The sequence below is a fragment of the Solea senegalensis genome, linkage group LG7 (genome assembly GCF_019176455.1).
Source record: "Solea senegalensis isolate Sse05_10M linkage group LG7, IFAPA_SoseM_1, whole genome shotgun sequence".
Taxonomy (NCBI): Eukaryota; Metazoa; Chordata; class Actinopteri; order Pleuronectiformes; family Soleidae; genus Solea; species Solea senegalensis.
The window spans coordinates 13049210-13071147 of NC_058027.1; the positions used below are offsets into that span (position 1 = coordinate 13049210).

At 41.9% G+C, this 21938-nt stretch overlaps 1 protein-coding gene across 1 annotated transcript in view; it reads left to right on the top strand.

The window, feature by feature from the left end:
• The first annotated feature begins 5176 nt into the window (after positions 1–5176).
• The window catches only part of LOC122772453 (semaphorin-4B-like), a 32640-nt gene continuing 15878 nt past the window's right edge, over positions 5177–21938 (top strand). Inside the window, exons 1-4 of the mRNA XM_044030521.1 lie at positions 5177–5610; positions 19779–19939; positions 20235–20297; positions 20854–20952. Coding sequence (XP_043886456.1) covers positions 5490–5610; positions 19779–19939; positions 20235–20297; positions 20854–20952 — 444 coding nt within the window. The 5' untranslated portion in view covers positions 5177–5489. The remainder of the gene's footprint in view (positions 5611–19778; positions 19940–20234; positions 20298–20853; positions 20953–21938) is intronic.

Genomic DNA, 21938 nt, shown 5'->3' on the forward strand with positions numbered 1-21938 from the left:
ACCAGTTTGATGGAGATAGACTGACCCTCGGATGTGATGATTAGCTTAGCACCAGTGCTATAAAAGGTGTAGGGACTGCCCCCTTTTTTTCACAGACCAGTCACTAGGGCTGTAAAGTCCCGGTCGACTGGTCGATCAATCAGTCGATACGTTCTGGTTCGACTCAAATTCTGATAAGTGTTCATTTCATACAGTCTATGGTTAATTTTATTTCATCTGGAAGAATGTACCAAGTGCTAATGGGGGTATTTTCGGAGCACCCCGTTCCACAGATCACAGCGTGTCTTCAGAGAACACACCCCTTGTTTCAGTATTTTGGATTAGCCCAACCCACAGGAGACAGAAAGACTCCAGAACGTCCGGTGGTTTTATTTAATTTTGAGCTACAGTCAGTCCCCCTCTAACATCCATGTCAAAGACATCGGCAGTGTGGCAGCATTTTACAAAAATAGATGGCGATATCGAAGTCAAATGCAAAGTTTGCCAGCAACAGTTTGCATGTCACAGCTCTACTACAAACATGGCATATCATATAAAAACGGTAAGCTAACTTGTCTTTGTTATGTTGCTCTGTCCGTTCTCAGATATCAACGTAGTATAGTATAGTATAGTATATTTTCGGAAATCATGAGCTTTAAAAATTGCGCAGATGCACAAGCCGTCAGACCCCCCCTCGACTAGTCCATTTTGAGTCGAAATGTCAGGGCTTCAGTCGACCATGAATTTCTTTGGTTGATTACAGCCCTGCCAGTCACAGCTTGTATTTTGCATTAGGAAGAATGTCTCCGTATCACAAACCAACGAAGAAGAAAACAGCAGGGAGAGTGGAGAGTTTTGACAGTTTTCTTGATGTCATGTAAAGACATTAGTCCAACTAAAATCGAGCTAGTCTTAGTCGGACTAACATACCTGGATAATGCCATTCATTGTCCAGTTATTCCTGCATGTATACACTTAGTCGGATTGGAGATAAATTGAAGATAAAGGAAACACTGTCATGTCATGTTCAACTTTTTGTTTTTGTCTGAGGGTGTAATAACTCCCCCTGTTTTACAGCAATCCTGCAGCTAAGCAGAGTGTGAGTTATATTGACAGACACAGCAAGGAGTCTTTGCCCTGTCTGTTGCCTACTGAGATCTTTTCTGCTCAACACAATGGTCCCATATATCATCCAGAACAGTCGTTTAGACCAAATGTTCCATGTGGGTTTATGTTTTTTTTTGGGTCATGTGAAAAAAACAACTTAATTATTAAAAATAAAACAGTTCTCTTACCCTATGAACATTAGTGTCTTTGTTCCTTGTGCTACAGGGAGCAGGGTCTCAGAATGTCATCCTCAAATCAGACGAGAGACATTTTCATATGTATTTGCAGCTGTGTTTTAAATGCAAATGTTTTTAATCTAATCTAATCTAGCCACGTAAAATACATTTTTACAGAGGTAAATTAAAGTGTCTGAACAAGTCTGTGATAGATAGTTGTGTTCTTACTGAAAAAAAACACCAGACCTCTCAGTGCTGATGTTACAGTGGTTATACTATTTTGCATCTATTGCAGTAATTTAATTGATTGTTTTGTTTATCCAATTATGTATAATAATAAATCACTACAACATTGACCAGAAGATGCATGCACGTCAAAGTGTCGATAGTATTTTTGACCATAGGGAATGTGGTATAAGTGTCTCGTCCAATCTATCCGTTGCACTATTTTCTCCTCCTAACAGATGCAGGTAGTAATGAGGCTCTTAGGGTGGGTGGTTGGCAGGTTTGAAAGGTTAATGAATCTCTATCACAAAGCAATATGGCACCAGACCCTCTTCTATACGAGCAGATGGGTTGTGTTGCATTGACCGCAGTGGGTCGCCTGTAGCAGTAGAGTAGAGCTCTAATCCTACTGTTGTTTCTAATAAGATCACTTTCTACGGTTGAGCACTTGCTGTCAAATGTGATCTAATACTTATTAAACATTTAGTACTTTTTCTTTCAGATCCATGCTTCACTGTTCTTTAGAACGGATTAAGACACTACAAGATTAATTTGACTAAACTGCATGTCCTGATGACATGGTTGTCAAGCCCAAGACATGAAAAAGTAAATAGGACAAGTGTAGCGTTGCTTACTTTGGTTTTCCCACTGCCCGTGCTAAGTGTGGACAGATCTGCCTTTGGGCTGTGAAACACCCGTCCTGTCAACGTCAGGTGCTGGCCTCAGTTATATGAAGATTGTATGCATCACATCCATGAGTCATTCTGTTCTATGCATTCCTCAAATACCTCACGTTTCCCACATTTCTATACGGGCCTCTTTATATTGACATTACTTGTTTATTACTGAACACACCTTCTAGGTTGTTTTTTTTTTTACTGTGTAATGTTCCTGGCAACTGAGTATTCAGGTAGCCACAAAGCAGACTTACATGCTACAGAAATTAGGATTTTGTAGACTTTGTTAGGACTCAGTTTGGAGTCATATTGAAAAAGAAAAATAACAACTAGATGCTCCTAAATTCTATAAGTGTGATCTTGTTTTAGTTGAATAGGCGAAGGACTGTTAAACGTTTTTCAGAAGAAAAAAAATCCAGCTTCCACAGGTCAAGTATATGTGACCTACCTTTACACTTGAACAATAGCATGACCCTGGCTCTTCAAACTGAAGTGGAACCTTAACAAGACACGCTTGAACATTGCATACACATATTGTTTGAGTTAAACTCATTGACAGCTTGATAATACATTACATCAACTGTCAGTCACATCATTCCAATCCAAATGCCAATGATCATAGTATTTGACAGATGTAAAACCAACAAAGCTGGTGATGCCCTGAGACTTTTTGCCCTGCAAATCCCAGCTGACCCCAAATGGAACATTTAGTCATGATACAGTCCATATTTGTTTGCATTTCCATTAGGAATAGTACCAAAATTACTGTCCCCAACCGTTGCATGTCTCAGAGTAATGTTTAAAGTACCGTATGGGTGAAGCCTAGACCCTTGTTTGTACCAGGTCATGAACTTGGGTATTATTGCTGCAAGACAACAATGCTTACCACTATTTCGCCACATGGCCCATGTTTAGATGTTATGCATTCTTGTACGACAGAATTAGCCTAATATAATTTGTCATTCCTGATTCCTCAGAGAGGGAAACCCCTCCCAAAAGGCAATCATCTGTTTTCATTAAAATTTTAAAGGCCTCTGGAGTTACATAAGGATATGCCCCGGGCTGCCATGCTTGTTGTTGCACTCCTCAGTAGACCTGAATGGGACCAGCAGAGGAGGAGGAGGTGGGAGGTTACACAGGAACATGGCTAGATTTTTAAGCCTTCTGTGACTCATCTAAGTGGACTAATTGGGAAGCTAAGAATGACGCAGGCATATTGGTTCACTGCTTGAGAACTGGGGAATGGTCAGAGGCAGAAGTATAACAGGGGGGCGGCAAGTTTTATTCAATAAAACTTGTGATTGCTGTTGTCACAGCAAAGGAAACAGAAACACTTCCACCTATCCACTAAAAAGCCTGTTCCTTAGATGTTGTGTAAGAAGCGTGGCCTGTCAGCCTGCAAGTCAACAGCTCATTCAGTCAACAACCTGACTGTTATCCAGCATTCTAGTTAGTGATGGGCTTGGGGTTTGTTTATCTTATCCTGAATATTGTTACAGATCATCCATGTTGACCGGAAGCTGTTTAAGTGGTCCTCCACAGCAGTGCAGCGTCACACCAGACGAGCAGGGGCCACTCACTGACCCCTGCCTGTTTGATTTATTATCTACCGTAAATATTTGAAAGGGGTCTTGTGGGAGTTGTTGCCGTGATGCAAGCTCTCAACCAGAGACGCCATGTGCTCGCCAGTGTTTACTTTATCAACGTCACGACGTATGTGGGAGACGTCCAGTGCTGTCAGCCAAATAAGGAGCGGTGAGTTGTGTTGTATCACAACAGTGAGCTCTAAACGAATGTAGGTGTTTCAGGGACAGGGGGTTTCAAGCTCATAACTAATATACTTGTTACTTGGCTCAATACTCACAGCCGTGACCATCTACCACTACTCGTTACAAAATTACACTCGTCTGTTTTGCTTTTTGACTAAAAAATCTCACATTCATACACTGGATGCTTAAGGAACCATTTACAGGATATTTGAGGGGTTTTGATATAGTATTGGATTTTCCTTTTCACCAGTATCATAATATAATGTCCCGTCTTGTCTCACATCGGCACTGAAAGCTAACATTTTACCAGTGGGACTATTCCCTCAGGTATTGGTGGTGAGAAAAACAATTATGAACAAAGAATAGTCAATTCGCCATAATAATCTCCGCTGTCCAAATGAAATTAATTTTGCTGTTGTGTTAAATTTGCCGCAGTCTGTGGGCTAAATCTTCCTTTTAGCCGGTTTAAGTGAGGTTTCCATTAGGCTGCACAGCTCGTGTCCTGTATTTTCCTAGGCAAAAAAAAAAAGAAAAAGAAAGAAGAAACAGATGGGAAGTGTTTTCCAAGAAAGCCGACCCCCGATCAAATTAAAAAGCAACTCGGCACAAGCACATGCACTACATCTACATAACGGGCACCATATTGGCACACTCACACCAAGCCGTTAAACGTCAGAGTCAAGATCATTGCACCTCCTTTGAAAACAAATCACAGAGTCACTGTTCTCTCATTTACTTCCCTGCACAGCCACAACATTAAGAGTCAAACCTCCATATTATCATCTCCACTATAAATGCAGGGATTGCTTTATCGCAGAGAAACTCAGTTGGCACCAAATCAGGCTTTCACTTCAATTACAAAGTTTCTAAAACCCTTCAAGCTGTCACGTGATGTGTGTGATTGTGTTAGTTAGTAGTTGGTCTGAATGACCTGAGCAGAGGTTTTTTTCTGGCGGTGTGATGACGGTAAACACCGTTGTTTCTGTCATCCAGGCTCCAGCTGAAGCCACCAGCGTGCTGCACTTAAATATTAAAGTCTCACGACTGAGATGTGACGTCACCCATAGATGACTACTCTAGTATTCTTAATTCAGAGTGACTTCCATGATGAACCCCAGTCACACGAATGAGCTCCTCTGCTTTCGTAGATGTTATTGCATTAGATTTTGGATATCAATAATAGAGTTTCAACTTGGTTTTTAACCATATTTCTGGAATCAAACATAAATAATTCTCTCTTCTCTCCACAGCTCCAAAGTGAAAAACTAAATGGCCCCTGGTAGGAGTTCAGCGCAGATCCATAGAAGAACACCACAAGTGGATGAAAACGAGCAGCCTTTAATCCAGAAAGGATTTCTCTTCTCTGTGATAAGAGTCTACTAACCACGTGTAAGGACCACTGGGAGTACAAGAAACAAGTCGAGGACTCTTTCACTCCCTCCCTACAGCCTTCAGGAAGATGAGAATGAAAAACTAAAGCTCTGAATGCATACCAGGGAATCGTAAAAACAGACTGTGTGTATTTGTGTGCGACTGTGTGAGAGGATCCAGCGACCATGTGGACATTCGCTGTGACTGTCCAGTGCCTTATGGCCACTGCACTGCTATTGGCTTGCTCCATCCCGTCAGCAGCAACCACTGAGGATGATGTCACACCGCGCATCAGTTTCTCATACAGTAAGTCTCAACAATTACCTGACACACCTTTTGTTATGATAACTGAGCCTTGCTTGAAACTTGAGACTTCCAGTGTGTGTTTTTTTATTTTTCCCTCATGTCTTTAGATATTTTTCTTTTACAGGGCCAGGTATGTTGATCACAGTTTTTATACTTTCTGTTCATTATGTCGTGGATTGCAAAGCTAAGCTTTTCATGGGTGGTGATTTAGATGAGACGGCGTTCCCTTCATGAGATGAGTGCACTGTCTGTAGTTGATTTTATTTTTTAAAAGCTATCATCAGCTACAGTGGAGTCATTTTAGCCGACTAAACCACTGGTCGCGTTTGTCTCTTTCTATCTGAAATCAAGTATATGTTGTTTTTTTGCTAAAAACGTGAAGAGGTAGATCTGCTGCAGTTTTCACTGTAGACTGTGATGTTACTTAATAGAAAGACAAGCGCACAATAAGGAGTGAAATTCCACACTAAAGGCATTATATCACTAGTAAAGAGATACAACAGACACAGCTGTGTGTAGTGTAGGGTTATTTAACTTCAGAAGCAGGTGGGCCAAAAAGGTAAATAGCGTTTTTTGGAATATTTGTCCCAAAATAAAATGAAAGGTTTATAGCAAATATATTGCCACAAGAAATAAAAATAGCCAAATGTATACCGGATTTTTCACTTTAATTTGGTATTATAATCAATCCAGACAGAAGCAAGTCCACTTTAACCACAGAGTTGCAAAAGTTAAATCCCAGCTAACAGCTTGTTTTGCCAACAGTTACTCAGTGATTGACATAATGTCACTTGACTGTGTTGAAATGATACTTAAAGTAACTGGACGTTATATAAAAAAGGATGCAAGGATGTAGGGTTGCATATGGTGAGAGAGAGAGAGAGCTGTTGTGACAACATAGTGGTGTGTTTTTGGGGCCAAACCGCCAAACCTAAAGTTTCCTCACCTGTCTTGTAACGGGAAAACTGGCACATAACGAGCCATGATTTGACTTTTTCCCCTTTAAGTTGGTGCGCTCTTGTAGCACAGAAATGCAGTCATGATAACGCATTAAAGACACCGGTTTGGCGCTTCCACCCGCTGGTAAAGTAAATAAATATTTCTCTGTCCATTCGCTCTGGAAACAACGATTTTCCAAGTCAACTTTGCGCCGCTTTTGCTTTGGCGAACGACATCACGATACACTTTGTCAGATCAATTTCCGGTAACGTGAGCGGCTCTGGTCGTGTTGCAGCCAACCACAGCCCAGCACCATGTTGCAAGCCTAACATGACGTACAGAGCTGGACTCAGTTGCTCTTCAAAAGGGCCGTATCTGGTTGTGTAGCAGCCGTCGCAGCAGAGTGGCACAAGTGCCTGCAGGCCCCAGACACACACATGCCAATTAGAAGCCTCTTGCACTACAAACACCACTTGTCTTAAACACATGCAATTATTTTAAGATTAGATGTCACTTTGCAATAACAGGCCACTCCTCAGGCCGATGGAAATGCGCAGCAGTTTGGGGCCAATACTATAGTCTGGTATTGGAAGAATAATGTCAGGCAACTGTTTGAGATGGTCAGCTGAGTGAAATAAGTGGTCTCACCACCACGAAGTTATCGTGTCTCCTGGTAAATTTACAGACGGGATAGAAAACCACCTTCCACCTGACTTAACCACAGCATGTAATTATTCCCCACACGTTGTAGCTCTCCTCTCATCATCATAGCTCTGGATTAAGCTTTGATTATTTAAAGCCCAGTGCTGTTTCTCTGTTTGTTTAGCTGACAGCTTGCTAGTAATTGATTGATGCATTATGGGAGCCTTTGACAAATGGAGGAGTGGGAAAACCAGTTTTCTGCTCGGCTGTGGCACACACAGGAAATTGACTGCTTTTCAGGGAAGTGTCACTTCACACTTGTTTTTTTTTTTTTTTTGTAGCGTCCTGTGCTGTAGCTGTTTTGAAAAACACAGTTTATCATGGTGATTATTTAAATTAGCTTTCCAGTCTCTACTGCACCCCAAATATGCTGATCCAACAGCAACCAAAGTAAAGGCTTATATGGCTGTAAACACTACCTGTCTGTGTTTGAAGTTCCTCCCCTTTGAAAAACAGCAATTTGAAGTTTTTCTCACTGCACATGCACCAGCTCGAGCTGGCGTCGTCAACAACCGTTCGCAAACTTCAGCCGTCAGACATGTTTCTCAAAGAACTAAATTGATTGAAGTGTTGAGCAAATCTTCCGTCTCTCACTTTGCTTGTACTCTGTTATTGATCATATCAGCTCAAGAGCAAAAGCTTGAGACAACATGCTTTTCAGCTGGAAACAAGGTGAAGAAAAACTTATTAAAATGTCACACAAGCACTGATGGTAACTAGTGGTGGGGAAAAACATCGGCACAGACGCGGGCGATTCTGAATCGATTCAGAAATGTTCAAATTACAATTATTAAAATGTTAAAAAACGTAAAATTACGGAAAGGTGGGACTCTGAGGTGTACCCAGATACTTAACAACGAAACACAGCCTCACTGGTGAAAGCGAATAGGATAGAAATTACATGTGATGCTTGGACACCACCAAATCGTACGTCACCATAACTGCACACTTTATCACCGATGACTGGCTCATGGCTCATGGCTCATGGCTCGTGCACTCCAAACAAGAGCTATGAATGAGAGCCGCACGGGTGCTAATGTTGCTGAGCTGTTAAACACATTGCATAATGTTTACATCTCGTCTTAAATATCGAAATTGTGATTCAAGATGTTACTTCCTTACAATGCAGTTGTAACTTTCCACTCTACACATTTCATTTAGTTTAATACATGAGCTAAACTGCTGTTTCTCATTCCAAATGCACTGTTGTTAAACATAGCAGTGGGTAAGTGATTTTTTTAATTTTTTTTTTAAATTTTAGATACTTTATTAATCCCCTTAGGGAAATTATTCTCTGCATTTTGACTCATCCTAGAATTAGGAGCAGTGGGCTGCCACACTGAGTAGCGCCCAGGGAGCAATGGGGGTAGCGTACCTTGCTCAAGTTCCCTTTCCACTTGGCCACAGGCTGCCCCCAAAGTGATCACCCAGCATCAAGATGCATCAATCCAAGAAGCATCGATTATCGGTTTTCGAATCGTGGCCCCTGAATCGTAATCGGAATGTGAGGCACCGAAAGATTCCCACCCCTAATGGTCGATTAAGAACGCAGCACTTTATGTAAAAAGGGTATGAGCAACGCTGCACACCAAGTTAATAAAGTAACTACATTTCAACCCAAACTACTGACACTTAACATTTCATCCACTCTGGTTTCTTTAGTCTGGAAGAAAACGGGGAGGCTGATCAGTTCTTTTGAGACGGGGCCTTTTTTTTTCTGGAATAGTGTTCCCTTTCTTTTTGTCTTTTGTCTTCCCTCTCCTCTCGCTCCTTCCTCCTCTCCTAATGAGCAGGCTAATCTCTTGTGTGCAGTGAGTGGAGGTTTTTGTGGTCGCTGTAGTGGGAGAGCTGGTCTGTTTCTCATTACGGCTGTTGTGCAGAGGAGGGCAGCACAAAGGATCATGGGATTCGAAGCAGCGAGTGTTGCTAAGGCATGCATCTGAAAGAAAGACACCAAACTCCAGCATGTGCAGCTCCTGATGACTAACAGTGCTACATGCACATGGAGGTTGGTGTCTTTCTTTCAGATGTGCCGAGCAGATGAGTGTTCCAGAGTTTCTCTGTCGGAACCCGACTGAGCCGGAGAGAATATTGACCGTATTCACCAGACGACTTGTATTATTGTTTTTCAACATGCATTCCGTACTTTTTTTTGTGTGCTGAAGTGTTCTCTAACTGTCAAGCAGGTGCTTGCAGCCTTTATTAATGCTGACGGGAAGAGAGGAAGAGGGCAAAAGTGCGGTGTGTGTCAGTGTGTGTCAGTGTGTGTCAGTGTGTGTCAGTGTGTGTCAGTGCGTGTCAGTGCGTTATCGGCATTATGTATGTGTGTGTCTCGTACGTCACAAAGGCAGAAAGTTCCGTGACGTTACGAACCCCATGACGAACACCCTCGCACACACAGATTCACACAAGTCCATAAAGCTTGTGAGTTATCACCAGCACTTATGAGTGTGATAAAATGTCAGACTTGCCATTAACGACCATCAGTCTTCTTAATTAACCCTTGTTGAAATGTAACCTCTATTACATAATCTGTTTGCATAATCCAACCGTCGTGGTTTATTTTGGGTTGTTGTGGAGGAAAATGATAAAGTCCACTTCAAAAGTGTGTTGTGTTTACTGTCCTGTCGTAAATGGTAAAACCCCGATTCTAAACCGAAACACCAGGTCATTCACTGAGCAGTTTCTATGTAGACGGTTTACAAGAGTAAGAGTATATTGTTGTTTTGTGCATGAACTGTATTATACATCATGTATAAATATGCTTCTTCTTCAGAAGTTCAACACATCTGTTTAAGGGATAGGCGATAAATAATAATTTAATAAATATAAATTTTATACTTAAAAATACAGGCATAATTAATATTTTGATTTGATTTGATTTTATAGGTGTGAACATTTTCACAAGAGTCTTTGTTGTTATCTGCCAACAAAAGTAGTTTGATGACGTCATGAAGCAGCAAGGAATCATGGGAATTGTTGTGGCAGAAATGTGCAGCAAACAGCAATGAGTCAAAAATAAAGTACAAAATATAAAAACAACCAAAAGGCACCACAGTGGCACAAAAGTATCATTCCTCACGTTAATCTTGGTCTTTATTTTTTTATATCTTTGAAACTACAGCTCTACAAGTTTTTCTCAGGAGCGAAACTCAATCTTTAATTATCTCACAATTATCAAGATATTTTTCTGTATTGACTCCTTTGAATAAACCGTTATAATAACAGTTTTGGCCATATCCTCCTGCCTTTATCTGTGTCCTCCTTTGACTTCTTTTAGAAAGTCTCCCGTATCTTTTCAATTAAAAGAATAAAAACAGCCCTTTTAATCTGAGCCATCAGGCGTGCTGTGTATGCTCAGAGTACAGTGCCCTTTCCTGCTTACGTTTGGTTTATGTTAAGCGAATATTGTGCGCTGTCTCTCATGCATGCTAATCCAGTGACCTTGGCAGTGTGGGGGGGGGGAGCGTCGGGCCAAATACTGAGGTTTTAGACATGCTCCAGTGCCCACCTAAAACCTGACAAGGACACGCCCACTCATCCTGAAAGAAAAACTGTCGGCGGCTTCCAGCAGAGGTGGCCCTCACGACTGCCTGCGTATAAAAGCCAGAGCAGCTGCAACAATGGAGTATAATTACTGCACATCAGCTCTGTCTGTTTCAGACGTTTTAATGGGTTCATCGCCTGCGCGCTCCGGGGAACACACGGAAAAGTTTACCCCTCGAAAAGATCGCGATCAGGAACGTTTGATGAATGTGAGGTTAAAGGGCGCTTTTTGGATTCTATAGATTGGTCCAACGCAAAAACAGTATTCACAGGATCACTATTAATTTGTGATTTTAGTCGTTTTTCAGTTTCTTTTTGATGGATTGAATTTTTCTGATTTTTTTTTTTTATGTAGAAAGGCAAAGCCTTTACTATTGATGTGGTTTCTGTGGTGATGATTGTAAATCACTGTGGACTGCTCTTCAATAGAAGTCACAGAACAAAATGGTTAACTTTTTAAAACAAAAAAATAAAACAGTTTTTTAAAGCTTTTTCCACTCATTATATTCAGGATAAAAAATGCATTGCTTTTATCACAGTGCTGTCTTCCTCTCGGAGCAGAATCAATATCTGACTTTGTTGATATTCTGTACACACTTTATTTAAACCTTACCATTTTTTTGCTGGGTTTACTTAAATGACTCCGCTTATTTTGGATCTGAAGCTGCTTATATGACTTTGAGTAGTCACAACACACAGGAGGATTTAGTGACGACGTGTAGTAGTTATGTATATATCTTCTTATCATACAAGATGCTTTACGCACTAAAAACCAGGCAGATTTTCTCCTCTAAAGCTGTAAAAAGTTGGATCATTTCATATCTATTCTGATAAGTGACTGCAGTCACGTGTTGACTCTCTTTCATTTTCATTTTAATCACACATCGTAACACACCACACCACAAAAACCAGCATGTGTGCTCGTGTATTTTTCATTCCAGGTTTCACATTCGAGTGGAGGCAGAAGTGAAACGGTTAAAAAAGCAGCCGCCATCTCATGTATCTTTCATTAAAAGTCAGAACTTTCCTGATTCAGTTCCAGTATGTTAATACACTCCACATGCCTTCTATTCCTACTTGTGGATGCGTGTGAAAAGAAAGTGAAGTGTGTGTGTCTGTGAGGCCTGGGGTTGGTTGCCTTCACTGTATAGTGAGTGGAAGGATTCCGTTTTGTCTGATTTCTGGAGCAATTTTTCACGACTTAATCAGTAACACAAGGGGACAGTTTGCTGTGCCTGCAGCTGCGATGAGAGTGAGAGAGAGAGAGTTTTATCTTTTTTTTGCGCAAGGTTAATCTTGTGGTAATCTTGAGTCGCACTGTAAAATATGGAAGCTATTGCAAGCAGGTGTGGAGATCACCTGCTTACTGATATGATATGTGAAGTGATGGGTCATCACAGTCTGGGTTATTATGGGTATAGACTGTGTAGAAGTAGGTTTATTCAAATTCTAATTGTAAAACCAGCTTTTAATTCTCGGAAAGCAGCTCCTATGTGCGAGGTCCTGCTGAATCTCTGCCCCTATGGTAGCAACAAGTTCACATGTCTTCGTCTATACTACTAGATAAACAAGCATCTGTATCCAGATGAGCATTTGACCACATTATGGACACCTGACAGCCAGTCGGTGTAAAAAGGAAGCTGATTCTTACCTTTGCAATTGTTTCCTTAGTTTCAGATATGATACTTTTCCATTATACAGACGACACAACACGACTCAACTAAAATAGGATGTCGACAGACTGTGTCGTCACCGGGAGAGTCATGAGTGCGACATGAATCAAACCAAAATATGCCGAACTGTAGATGAGCTGAAGGTACTTCCTGAAAAATCCTAAAAACTCCAACATTTAGCAGGGACATTTCTAAAGTCTCAATGTGTAACAGAGGAGTCTGGTGTATTTTGCAACAGCTCTGGTGATTGTGAGCCGAATCACAACCCGTTCAGTCGTATTTTAGTTCGGCGACTGTGTCATGCAGGACGTACTGAACTAATCTTTTTAATTAACCGATTTTAATGATTCAGTACATCAAAATAACGGCGTTGCTCGTCACTAGTTGGTGTGTTTGTGCACAGCAGTTTCTTGCAGACGTGCTATGACGACCCCTCCCAGGTTGAGGAGCTACAATAGTAATGGAAAACGATGTGACTGATACCAAACCGAGTAGATGGTGAGCCGAGTGGTGCTAGAACTGTATAATGGATATGCGCCAATGGAGTAAATAATGAGAAACAGCAATGGCAAAACATAAGATCAAGGATTTCTGTTTTGGGACAGATGATGATGTGAAACACAAACTCTAAAGTAAGGGTTAAAGAGGTTTTTGTTCACAGTTTATCAAATTGTGGTCGAGAAGGGCCAACGAGGAAGCAACTGCTTCATAGTTTTCTAACGTTTGCTTTCGGGGCACAGAAATGTCAGAATGGTGTGGATGCCAGAGCTGAGTAGAAAATGAAAACATAGCGTGGAAGAAGCCTTAGTGTGTACAGAGTTGCCAGTTGAGAGCGATGGAGAACACACTGAATCCTACAAATCAACAAGTGTGCAGACTGACAAATGGCTGCAGAGATGTATCAACATGTGCTTTGATGGGATTCTAGCTGACACAGAAACCATCTGCAACCATGTGCATGCCAGCTGGATTTGGATATTTGCGGTGCAGACACAAAATGACTTCTTTCGTTCAGCTGAGCCTTAGATACAGTGTTATCAGGCCACTTTCCCTGGCTTTGCACGTGAAACGTCGCTACGGCAGTAAAGAAAACCTTTGAATCAGTGGAAATCTGCCCAGTATCACATTGTGGATCAGAAACCCTTAACCCGCAGTGTCCCTTTCCAAAAATGCTTGATATTTTGAAGGTAATCTAATTGAAGCCCTGCAAAAATAGTAAGTGATAATGAGATTCCTTTAGGAGGATTAAAGACTCAGGGGATATGTCACTGGTAATCAGTGACATTAGTATGTCTCTGAATTGCTACTTATGCACATCTGTGTTGTAGTAAATATGGTGGAACTTGAGGTTACTAAAACTATGAGTATGCTCACTCCTGGCTTCAGTTATAGGCATCAAATTAGCTTCAGTATTGAAAAGAAGAAATCTGTGCATCAGATGCCAGCGACATGTACTGTCCCTCATGCCTCGTATGCGTGAAGAGAGCGGGGAGTGTGATGGCGAGAGACATGAAGAGCCATCGCTCACATGGCAGGCACAGGCACGTCTGTTTTAAATCCGGAGTGAAGAAAATATACCACCTATCTGTCTCTCCCGAGGTCTGTTTGAATAACCTTGTCTTATACCGCACTGTCCCTCTGTCTCTTTTAGTCGGTATCCAGGGTTTGTCAGCTTTCAGCAGTGATGGACCGCCGCGCCCCCTCACTCTGCTCTCTCTGAGTGTTGTGTAGGTGTGTGTGCCAATCTAGGATGCATCAGGATGACACCTAAGAGCCAATAATTACAGAGCAGAGCAGCCCGCCTGTGTCAGCCCCTTGTTATGTGCTTTTAGAGATGTGTTGTGTTTCATGCAGTGACCTCATCCTTGGTGTGAGTCTGTGTGTGTGTGTGTCTGTGTGTGTGTGAGAGAGAGTGAGAGAGAGATTATGTTTTTTTTGGTGCAACTCCACACATCTATTCTACATTTTTCAACAAGTATTCAGTCGGTTCATGCACTTCTGTCGCCACCATGGTGCGCGTTTCTGCGCATGTAACCGCGTTGCACCTTTTTTGCTGCAAAATCCTCACACATGGTGAAACCCCGTCAGGCTTTGGTTATTATCAGCAAGGTGCAGCTGTCGCTCGGTATGATGTGAACATAATATACACAGCAGACACAGAAGATTACAGAAAAGCCACACCATGATACACCACATGTGAGCCCGGTCTCTCGATTATTGTAGATGGACGGCATTAGAACCGATATGCAGGAAGTGATTCACAGCTGCGGCGTGCAGAATTCAGCAAAAAAGGAAAAATATGTAAAAGCGGTTTGACGTTTGCCCCGTGGCGTCTACCGTCCCCACTGTCTCCTCAGAGTTTTCTGTCCTGTTCCACCGCTGGTTGTTGCCGCACACTGGCTCATTTTAGGTCACTCATAGTCGCGCTGACAATAAAATGGCTATTTGCCCAAATATCAGCAGGAGCAGTGCTGCAGTGACCTTGATGTGACCCCTGTCAGGAGCTCCAGCGTCGCTATCAAGCTCACTGTCAAAACGTGTCAGTCAGAGCCTCGAAGCTTTGCACGGTTGTGTAGCTTGGGTTGACAGAGGGCAGAGATGGATAGTGGTTTTGTTTTTTTCCCCGTTATTTTTGTGTTGTGTATACAATAAGAAGAGTTTGGAGTGTGATTAGTATCTGCTCTGCAACTCACTCTCCTTTGGATTTTTCCCTCCCAGCTGCAAGTGAACTCCTTTGTCCCCGTTGCCCCCCCATTAGTAACTCTGGTGCATGTTTACAGAGAGGTCTTTTAAGAGTGTCTTAGGAGGCTCATGCCAACCACTGCAATACAAAATCACTTTACCCTGCTGCTTGGTTTTTTTCTGAAGGAAAGGATTGTTATAGTAAAAAATAATTAACTTTCCATAGCCTTAGAATAACCCTTTTACATGTACTTAAAGGCCTTTGCTTAACAGAGGCCACCATCTTGTGCAGCCATGTCTCATAAGCTTTGAAGCGAAAGCTGAGTGTGCGCCGTCCACTTAAATGTGATATTTAAATCCACACAGAAGGAGAAAATGTCAGAGAGAGTTGTGAAAAACGGGTCCCTGATGTAGTTCTCACTTGGGGAAAGGAAGGGGTTGATCAAAGGAGTCCTCTGTTTGTCGCAAACTGCAGTCTCACCAGATGTCAATAATGCTTGCACGCTGGACCTTTTAATTGATGTCACTGTGCAAATTTAGTGGTCTGATAATTAAGGTCGACACAGATGTGTGTGCGATACTTCGCAGCCATGCTCACGTTTATCTCACGTTTGTGTCTGGTAAAGAAACAGTAAAATTATTTAGGAACGGAAGGTTGCGGTGGCTGAGGTTGTGATGATTTTAACAATAATTTAAAACATGGCCTCAGATTAAAGACTTAACCTTGTGCATATTATGTTTTTATTTTAGTAGCTATTCATTGTGTATGCATAGAATCAGTTTCTCTATAGAGTAAAAAAAAAAAGTTCCCATGATCACAGAGCAGCTGTTATGTCAAATCCTCTGCCATTATTTTCTGCTGTCATTACCTTTTACTGATGAATCACAGGGAATGAATATAATCTAAAGACCTGCCAAGAGGTTTTTATCTGCCGTGAGAAGAGATGACCGTTGCATCATGCTGCACGATGATGCGTCCTTTCAGCTATGCCAGTTTTGGTCCAATTTCTTCAGCGTAGTTTGCGACTTGCAGACGTTGATAACCACGGAGAAACGAGGCAGTTACTCAGTTTGACTCGACTGGCTGAAAATTTAAAGAACCTGTGGCACAAAACTAATTCAGCATGTTAGCACTGACAATAACGCAGCCACACTGATGGTAGGTGGTGATCGCCCATTAGCGGAGGCTGAGGTTTGGTGACAGCCAGCTTATGAAACAGTGCGGTGATGAATGGACGTGGGGCCTGGCTGTGAGGGGACTGTTCTCTGTGGATTCCCAGCATTTTGGTGCATGGGTGTCAAAATGTGTGAGTGAAAGAGACAGAGAGGGAAAACCTGGAGTGTCTGTTTGAAATCAGCAGCAGTTTTGACACAGCACTGACATTTGTTACTCATCATTTCAATCCAGTCGCTCTGTTTGCCACAACTCCCCACTCAGCACTTGACCTAAAGCACCCGACGACCCTCCATCCTCAGTGATCCAATCATGTCCAGATCACCTGGTGTTATGGATACGTCTCCTGTGACCACATATGATTGGATCTGGCTTTTATTCAAATACGCACGACTGGTTGCAAGAACAAAATAATGGTTTTAATGTGTCCTGGGGTATGAGATGAGATGAGAGGAGCTTGAGTGAATCCAAGCTCTCATTTCCCTGAAAAAAAACCAAAACATCATATGGTGATCAGAGTTAATATTGTGGCTGTAAATACATCAACACATGACTGTGGAACTACCGCTGGTCGAATGACATCAGCTGAGGAGAAGTTCTCTAATCCGTCCAGATTGTGATCATGTCATCCTTCCTCAAACCACCTCAAAATGTGGTTTTTGTGATCGGATCCGAGCGTGCATTCGAGACAGCTAAGACCTGAACAATCTGGATTTGATTGGACTGCTGATGATGGCTTTAATTGCGGTCTAAACGCATCTCTTGCACTAAAATGAGTGGGTATGAATTTGGGCTGCCCCGTAGTGTGTGTTTTTTTTGTTTTTTTTTTTACTCTTGCATCACCCGTGTGTGAAATGTGACGTCACGTCATACACGCGCCAGGAACAACACAAGCCAGAGCCAATGAAAACATAACGGAGCTCACGGACAGTGTTACAGTCACACTTACTGTGTAGTTCAGATTTTAAGTTCTGTCCCAAGTTCTAAAAAGTAAGGTTCACCAAAAACGTTCATGTCTAATGGCTGGAAGATAAAGATAAATGCTGGAATTTGAGTTGCCGACAAAAACGATTCAGACAAAGAAGAAATTGGTGCGATCACCCACGTCTTGCGCTTCCACTAATGCCAGTCGGAGCCAAAGCTGGTTAAAACCCTACGTGGAGTCATTTTGTGCAGGCAGTGAATTTACATTGATCAAAAACTCACTTAAACCTTGGTTTAGTTTTTTTTTTCTTTTTTGACCAGTGAGAAAGGGGTAAGTAAAAGTCTCAGGACTTTGCTCTCCTCCGCTCGTTATTTCGTTGTCCATCTAACAGGATGTCCCTGTGATTTATGTCGGAGTTTTAATATGCTGAGGGAAGGCTGTTTTTGGTTCCAGTGAATAGCCAAAACCCAGGGGAGCTGTGACAGTCAAGCTATGATATGTTCCCCTGTTGAGCAGTGAGATGCACATCTTTGTCTGCTAACAGCGGGGGCCACTGGGACAAAGTATAGCTCTCTTTATGGGCATTTAGGACATTTTCAACACGTTTAATTTACCTCGCAATAAACCCACTTTTTTTTCCCACTCTGGAAAACTTGGTCTTGGTCTCTGCCCCGAATGACCCAAGGATGACAATAGGAAGTCTTTCTCCATTTCTTCTCCCCCCTGATTTTAATGACAGGCCTCCCTCTTCATTGACTCCAGATGTCACGATGTTTTCAACTGAATAAGAGCTGTTGATCTGAAGAGAGCCTCATATTTGATTTTGGACAAGATGTGACTTGTGCAGCTGGAGCTCACTCCCTTAAGGAGAAGATGATCGTCTGCCAAAAGTGCCTTCAGTGTTAGATGAGCCATTGTTTGTTTGTAAGCATATTAGAAAGTTTAAGTTGTACGCTGTAAACATTTATTGCTGGTCCACTGACATGATTTCTTTTGCTCAGCAGTGACTTGCTGGTTATACATGAAGAAATGGCTGTACGTAGTTTAACTGCAATAAATCTCATTCATTATATTACTAGATACAAGCCACTTATTTGGAGAAACAAATTGTCTCCATGACCCCCAGTATTTTGGCGCGAGCAGCACATCGAGTGTGTTTAAATGTTTGGAATGGAATGCAATGGATAAACATTTACAAAGATGGTCAAAAACAGCAGAGTTTCATGTACATAAGGAATGGGTCCACAGATATACAGTTGTAAACCTTGCATATCAAGTCGTAACATCCTGGCCAGAAATTACACTCTATATAAACCATCTCATGAACATCAAGATTTTAATTTAGCTGTTTCTGAGCAGTTTTAATGCATTAGAAGTCAACTCAAAAAAGGACGTCATTCTTTGCATAGAAACTTGCTCCAAATATGAAATCAAACCTCTTCAAAATGTCGCTTACCCTGTGGAAAATGGCGAGAAGTGGCTGCTGATCTATGATACTATAGAGTTGTTTACAATGCTGAGGGACATGCTATAAAAAGAGCAATGTCTCTTCAATGTGAAGAGGGCAGGCGGGCAACAGAGTAAAGGAGATTTAGATTGGTTTTGGTTTTGTAGAGGAGGTTTTTACACTGCTGTCAGTTGCTGGCCTGTACGTGAAACTGTGCACGTAACTCAATGGTGTGGATCAGTGGCGTTTGCTGGTCTTATAAGACAGGGGAAGCTCATTTTAGGCCCAGTTATTTAAATATCAATCCCGTAGCCCAGCGTCCGCGCCCTCCCGCTGCTCCATTGACTCCCAGAGATGTTGGACTTCCCTGGAAGTGGCGATTTTGCCACGTTTATCCTACATTGGTTTGACTGAAGCTCAGCTGTTTGTTATGATGTTTAGACGTTGGACGTACGCCAGGTTGTGTCCTGCTTGATCCGTGAGTCACTGCCGAGCCTCGACACATTTTCCCAGAATTTCTTGGAAAACTGAAAACGGGGATTCCAGTGGTCATTGGATGCTGATGTATGTTGATGTTGGTAATAAGTGGTTTTTTGGGGTAAACACAAACCAGGCGTGTGTCATAATTGTACACAGATTACCGTGACCATGAACCCTCTCCACAATGTTCACAAATATTACACATGTCCTGTGATTGCCCTAAAGGATGACCTACAAGCACATATGTTGCATTGAAATTCTATTCCTGGCCGCTTGAGGCCTTAATTTTATGCCGTGCACTCTGTTTTTTAAGTTTGTAAATGAGTGTCAGATGTAGTACAGAGCTGAACTAATAGTGAATGATTTCATCCTCCTGCAGATGCTCTGAGCAAAAAGTCAACTGATCGATTAACCACCACCAATCTCGAAAACAAGGACGTGTGTGATCTTATTCTCTCATGCAAGCAAGAATGTTCTTCATCCTTTAACAGTAGTTTGTGTTATCCTGAGCTTGTGAGCACATTTGTGTGCATGTTCTGTGTGTCCTGTCCTCTTACACATTGATAATCACCTGTTCATTTTCCTGCTGTTTTCCAAAAGATGCAAAGGAGAGGTCAGCCAAGAGATTCTCTGTGGACGGGGTCTTCAATTACACCTCCCTGCTGCTCAGCCAGGAGGACGACATGCTGTACATCGGAGCCAGGGAGGCGCTGTTTGCCCTCAGCCTCTCGGACATCAGCAAGACCAAGCTGCAGAAGAACGTGAGCGCATCAGATAAAGTCAAAATAGCAATTAGCTTTTGCTTAGAAATGTGCAGCTCCGGGCTGGATAACTTAACTCTCACCACAATCACTATTGGAACGGATTTGAGTTCATTTTGTGGCGTGTAAATGTAAATATTCATAGTTCAGAATACTTCACAATAGTTTGTTTTGCTTTTCTTTGTGCATCAGGGTGAGATGTCTGCTCCACACATGTCTGCTCGTTCCTATTGAGATGCAGTAGCATAAGCGCGGTTTTCACATCATTTATTCAGGCCTTCTTTTTCATCCTCAGCTGACATGGGGCACTCCTGCTGGAAAGAGAGAGGAATGCAGCTTCAAAGGGAAGAACCTGGAGGTGAGACACCAAATAAAGATAATAGATAAAATAAAATAAAAGATAAAAAAATAATAACTTTGAGAAAAGGTTATCTATCTATATAAAAAGCATGGTGTTCATGTCTTAGACTGACCGTGAGAGGATAAAATGGGCACAGAGTCTAATGTTGACAAACCTTTACATCAATTGCAAATAGATTTGTCAAGTGAGCAGCCTCGCCAGGGAATTTCTCTTCTCTTTTTTTTGCTGTGTCTTCCTCTCTGCATGTCTGTTACCTTGTTGTCATGCCAGCTGTTGTATCCCTGGGCGACAAGCCTCAGTAATCCGTGCGTGTTCTGCAGTGTACCACTCTGCTCTGTGTATTACAGAAAGCTCACCAGGCAACTGCTGCGTGCTGCTGTGAGGCTTTACCCAGCAGTGTCTCAGAAAAGAGAATATTTTTCTCCCCAGCAGTTTCTGAACTGTTTGCGTTACTTGTGACGAGTTCTACAGAAAAACAGATTCCGCTGTGAGATTCTTTTTTTTTTGTGTGTGTGTGTGGATCTCACTCTGTCTCCATTTGTTCCCCATCCAGACTGACTGCTTCAATTACATCAAAATTCTTCTACGCCTGAATAGCACCCATCTCTACATATGTGGCACCTTTGCTTTCAGTCCTATCTGCGCCTACATAGTAAGTAATAGCCTCTCAATTCTTGAACTGTGTTTCCCTCCACTCCTTGTGGAATTTAGATTTATCTCTTTAATATTTCGACTTTCCTCATAAATCAAGCTCTTTTATCCACCGTGTCAGCATTGGATCCATCGTTATCCAAGCGTAACCAAACCCTGCTGAGGCACTTGAGCCAGACGTGTCAACAGGGGGTACATGAGATGTGTGGTTTCCAGCATGAGGGGAAGGAGTAGATCTGTTTATCTAGCAGAGAAACACTTTTGGCAACCAGCAGCAGGATGACACTAATTTCAGTGACAGGGGGGGAATGCAGTCAAGACGTCTTATTTCTTTAAGTGGGGCAGTGAACTGTCCTCTTTGACGTCAGAGGGTAAGAAAACACGGGACGTCTCAGACTGACATTGACTTGGCAGAACTTTAGGTCCTGAACTGGGATTCCAGGAGAGTCTGAGACCAGTTAGTCTGGACAAACACTTATCATGTTGACACAATCCAGGAGAGTGTGTGCGTTACACAGTCTTTCTCTGGGATGCACAATAATAATAACATAAATAAATGTTTTATTTTCCTAGCTCCTGTTAAAAGGAGCGATGACATGCATGAGTAACAGGACACTAAACACTCAAACTGACAGAGATGAGTTAAAACAAGCACAGAGTAAACAACATCTTATAACGATGACTCATGAGAAGATTTCTCAGGCTGTATGATTTGGTAGTTAGAAATTAAACCAGGAAACTGTTTTTACTGGTTTGTTTGGTTTTTTTTTTTTACATAGTTTTTAGTCATTAGTATTTGTGTCAAGTTCTCATAGAACAGGACCTGTTTTTACCTTGCTACATTTAAAGGGAACCACTAGCTTTGTTGTTTTTATGTCTAACAAATTCTGTGATTATTGGTTTTTGGATTGAAATTATGTGACTGAAAGTTGGTCTTTTATATGAGCAAACTATCAATGTGTTTAACTAACATGGGTATGGCATAAT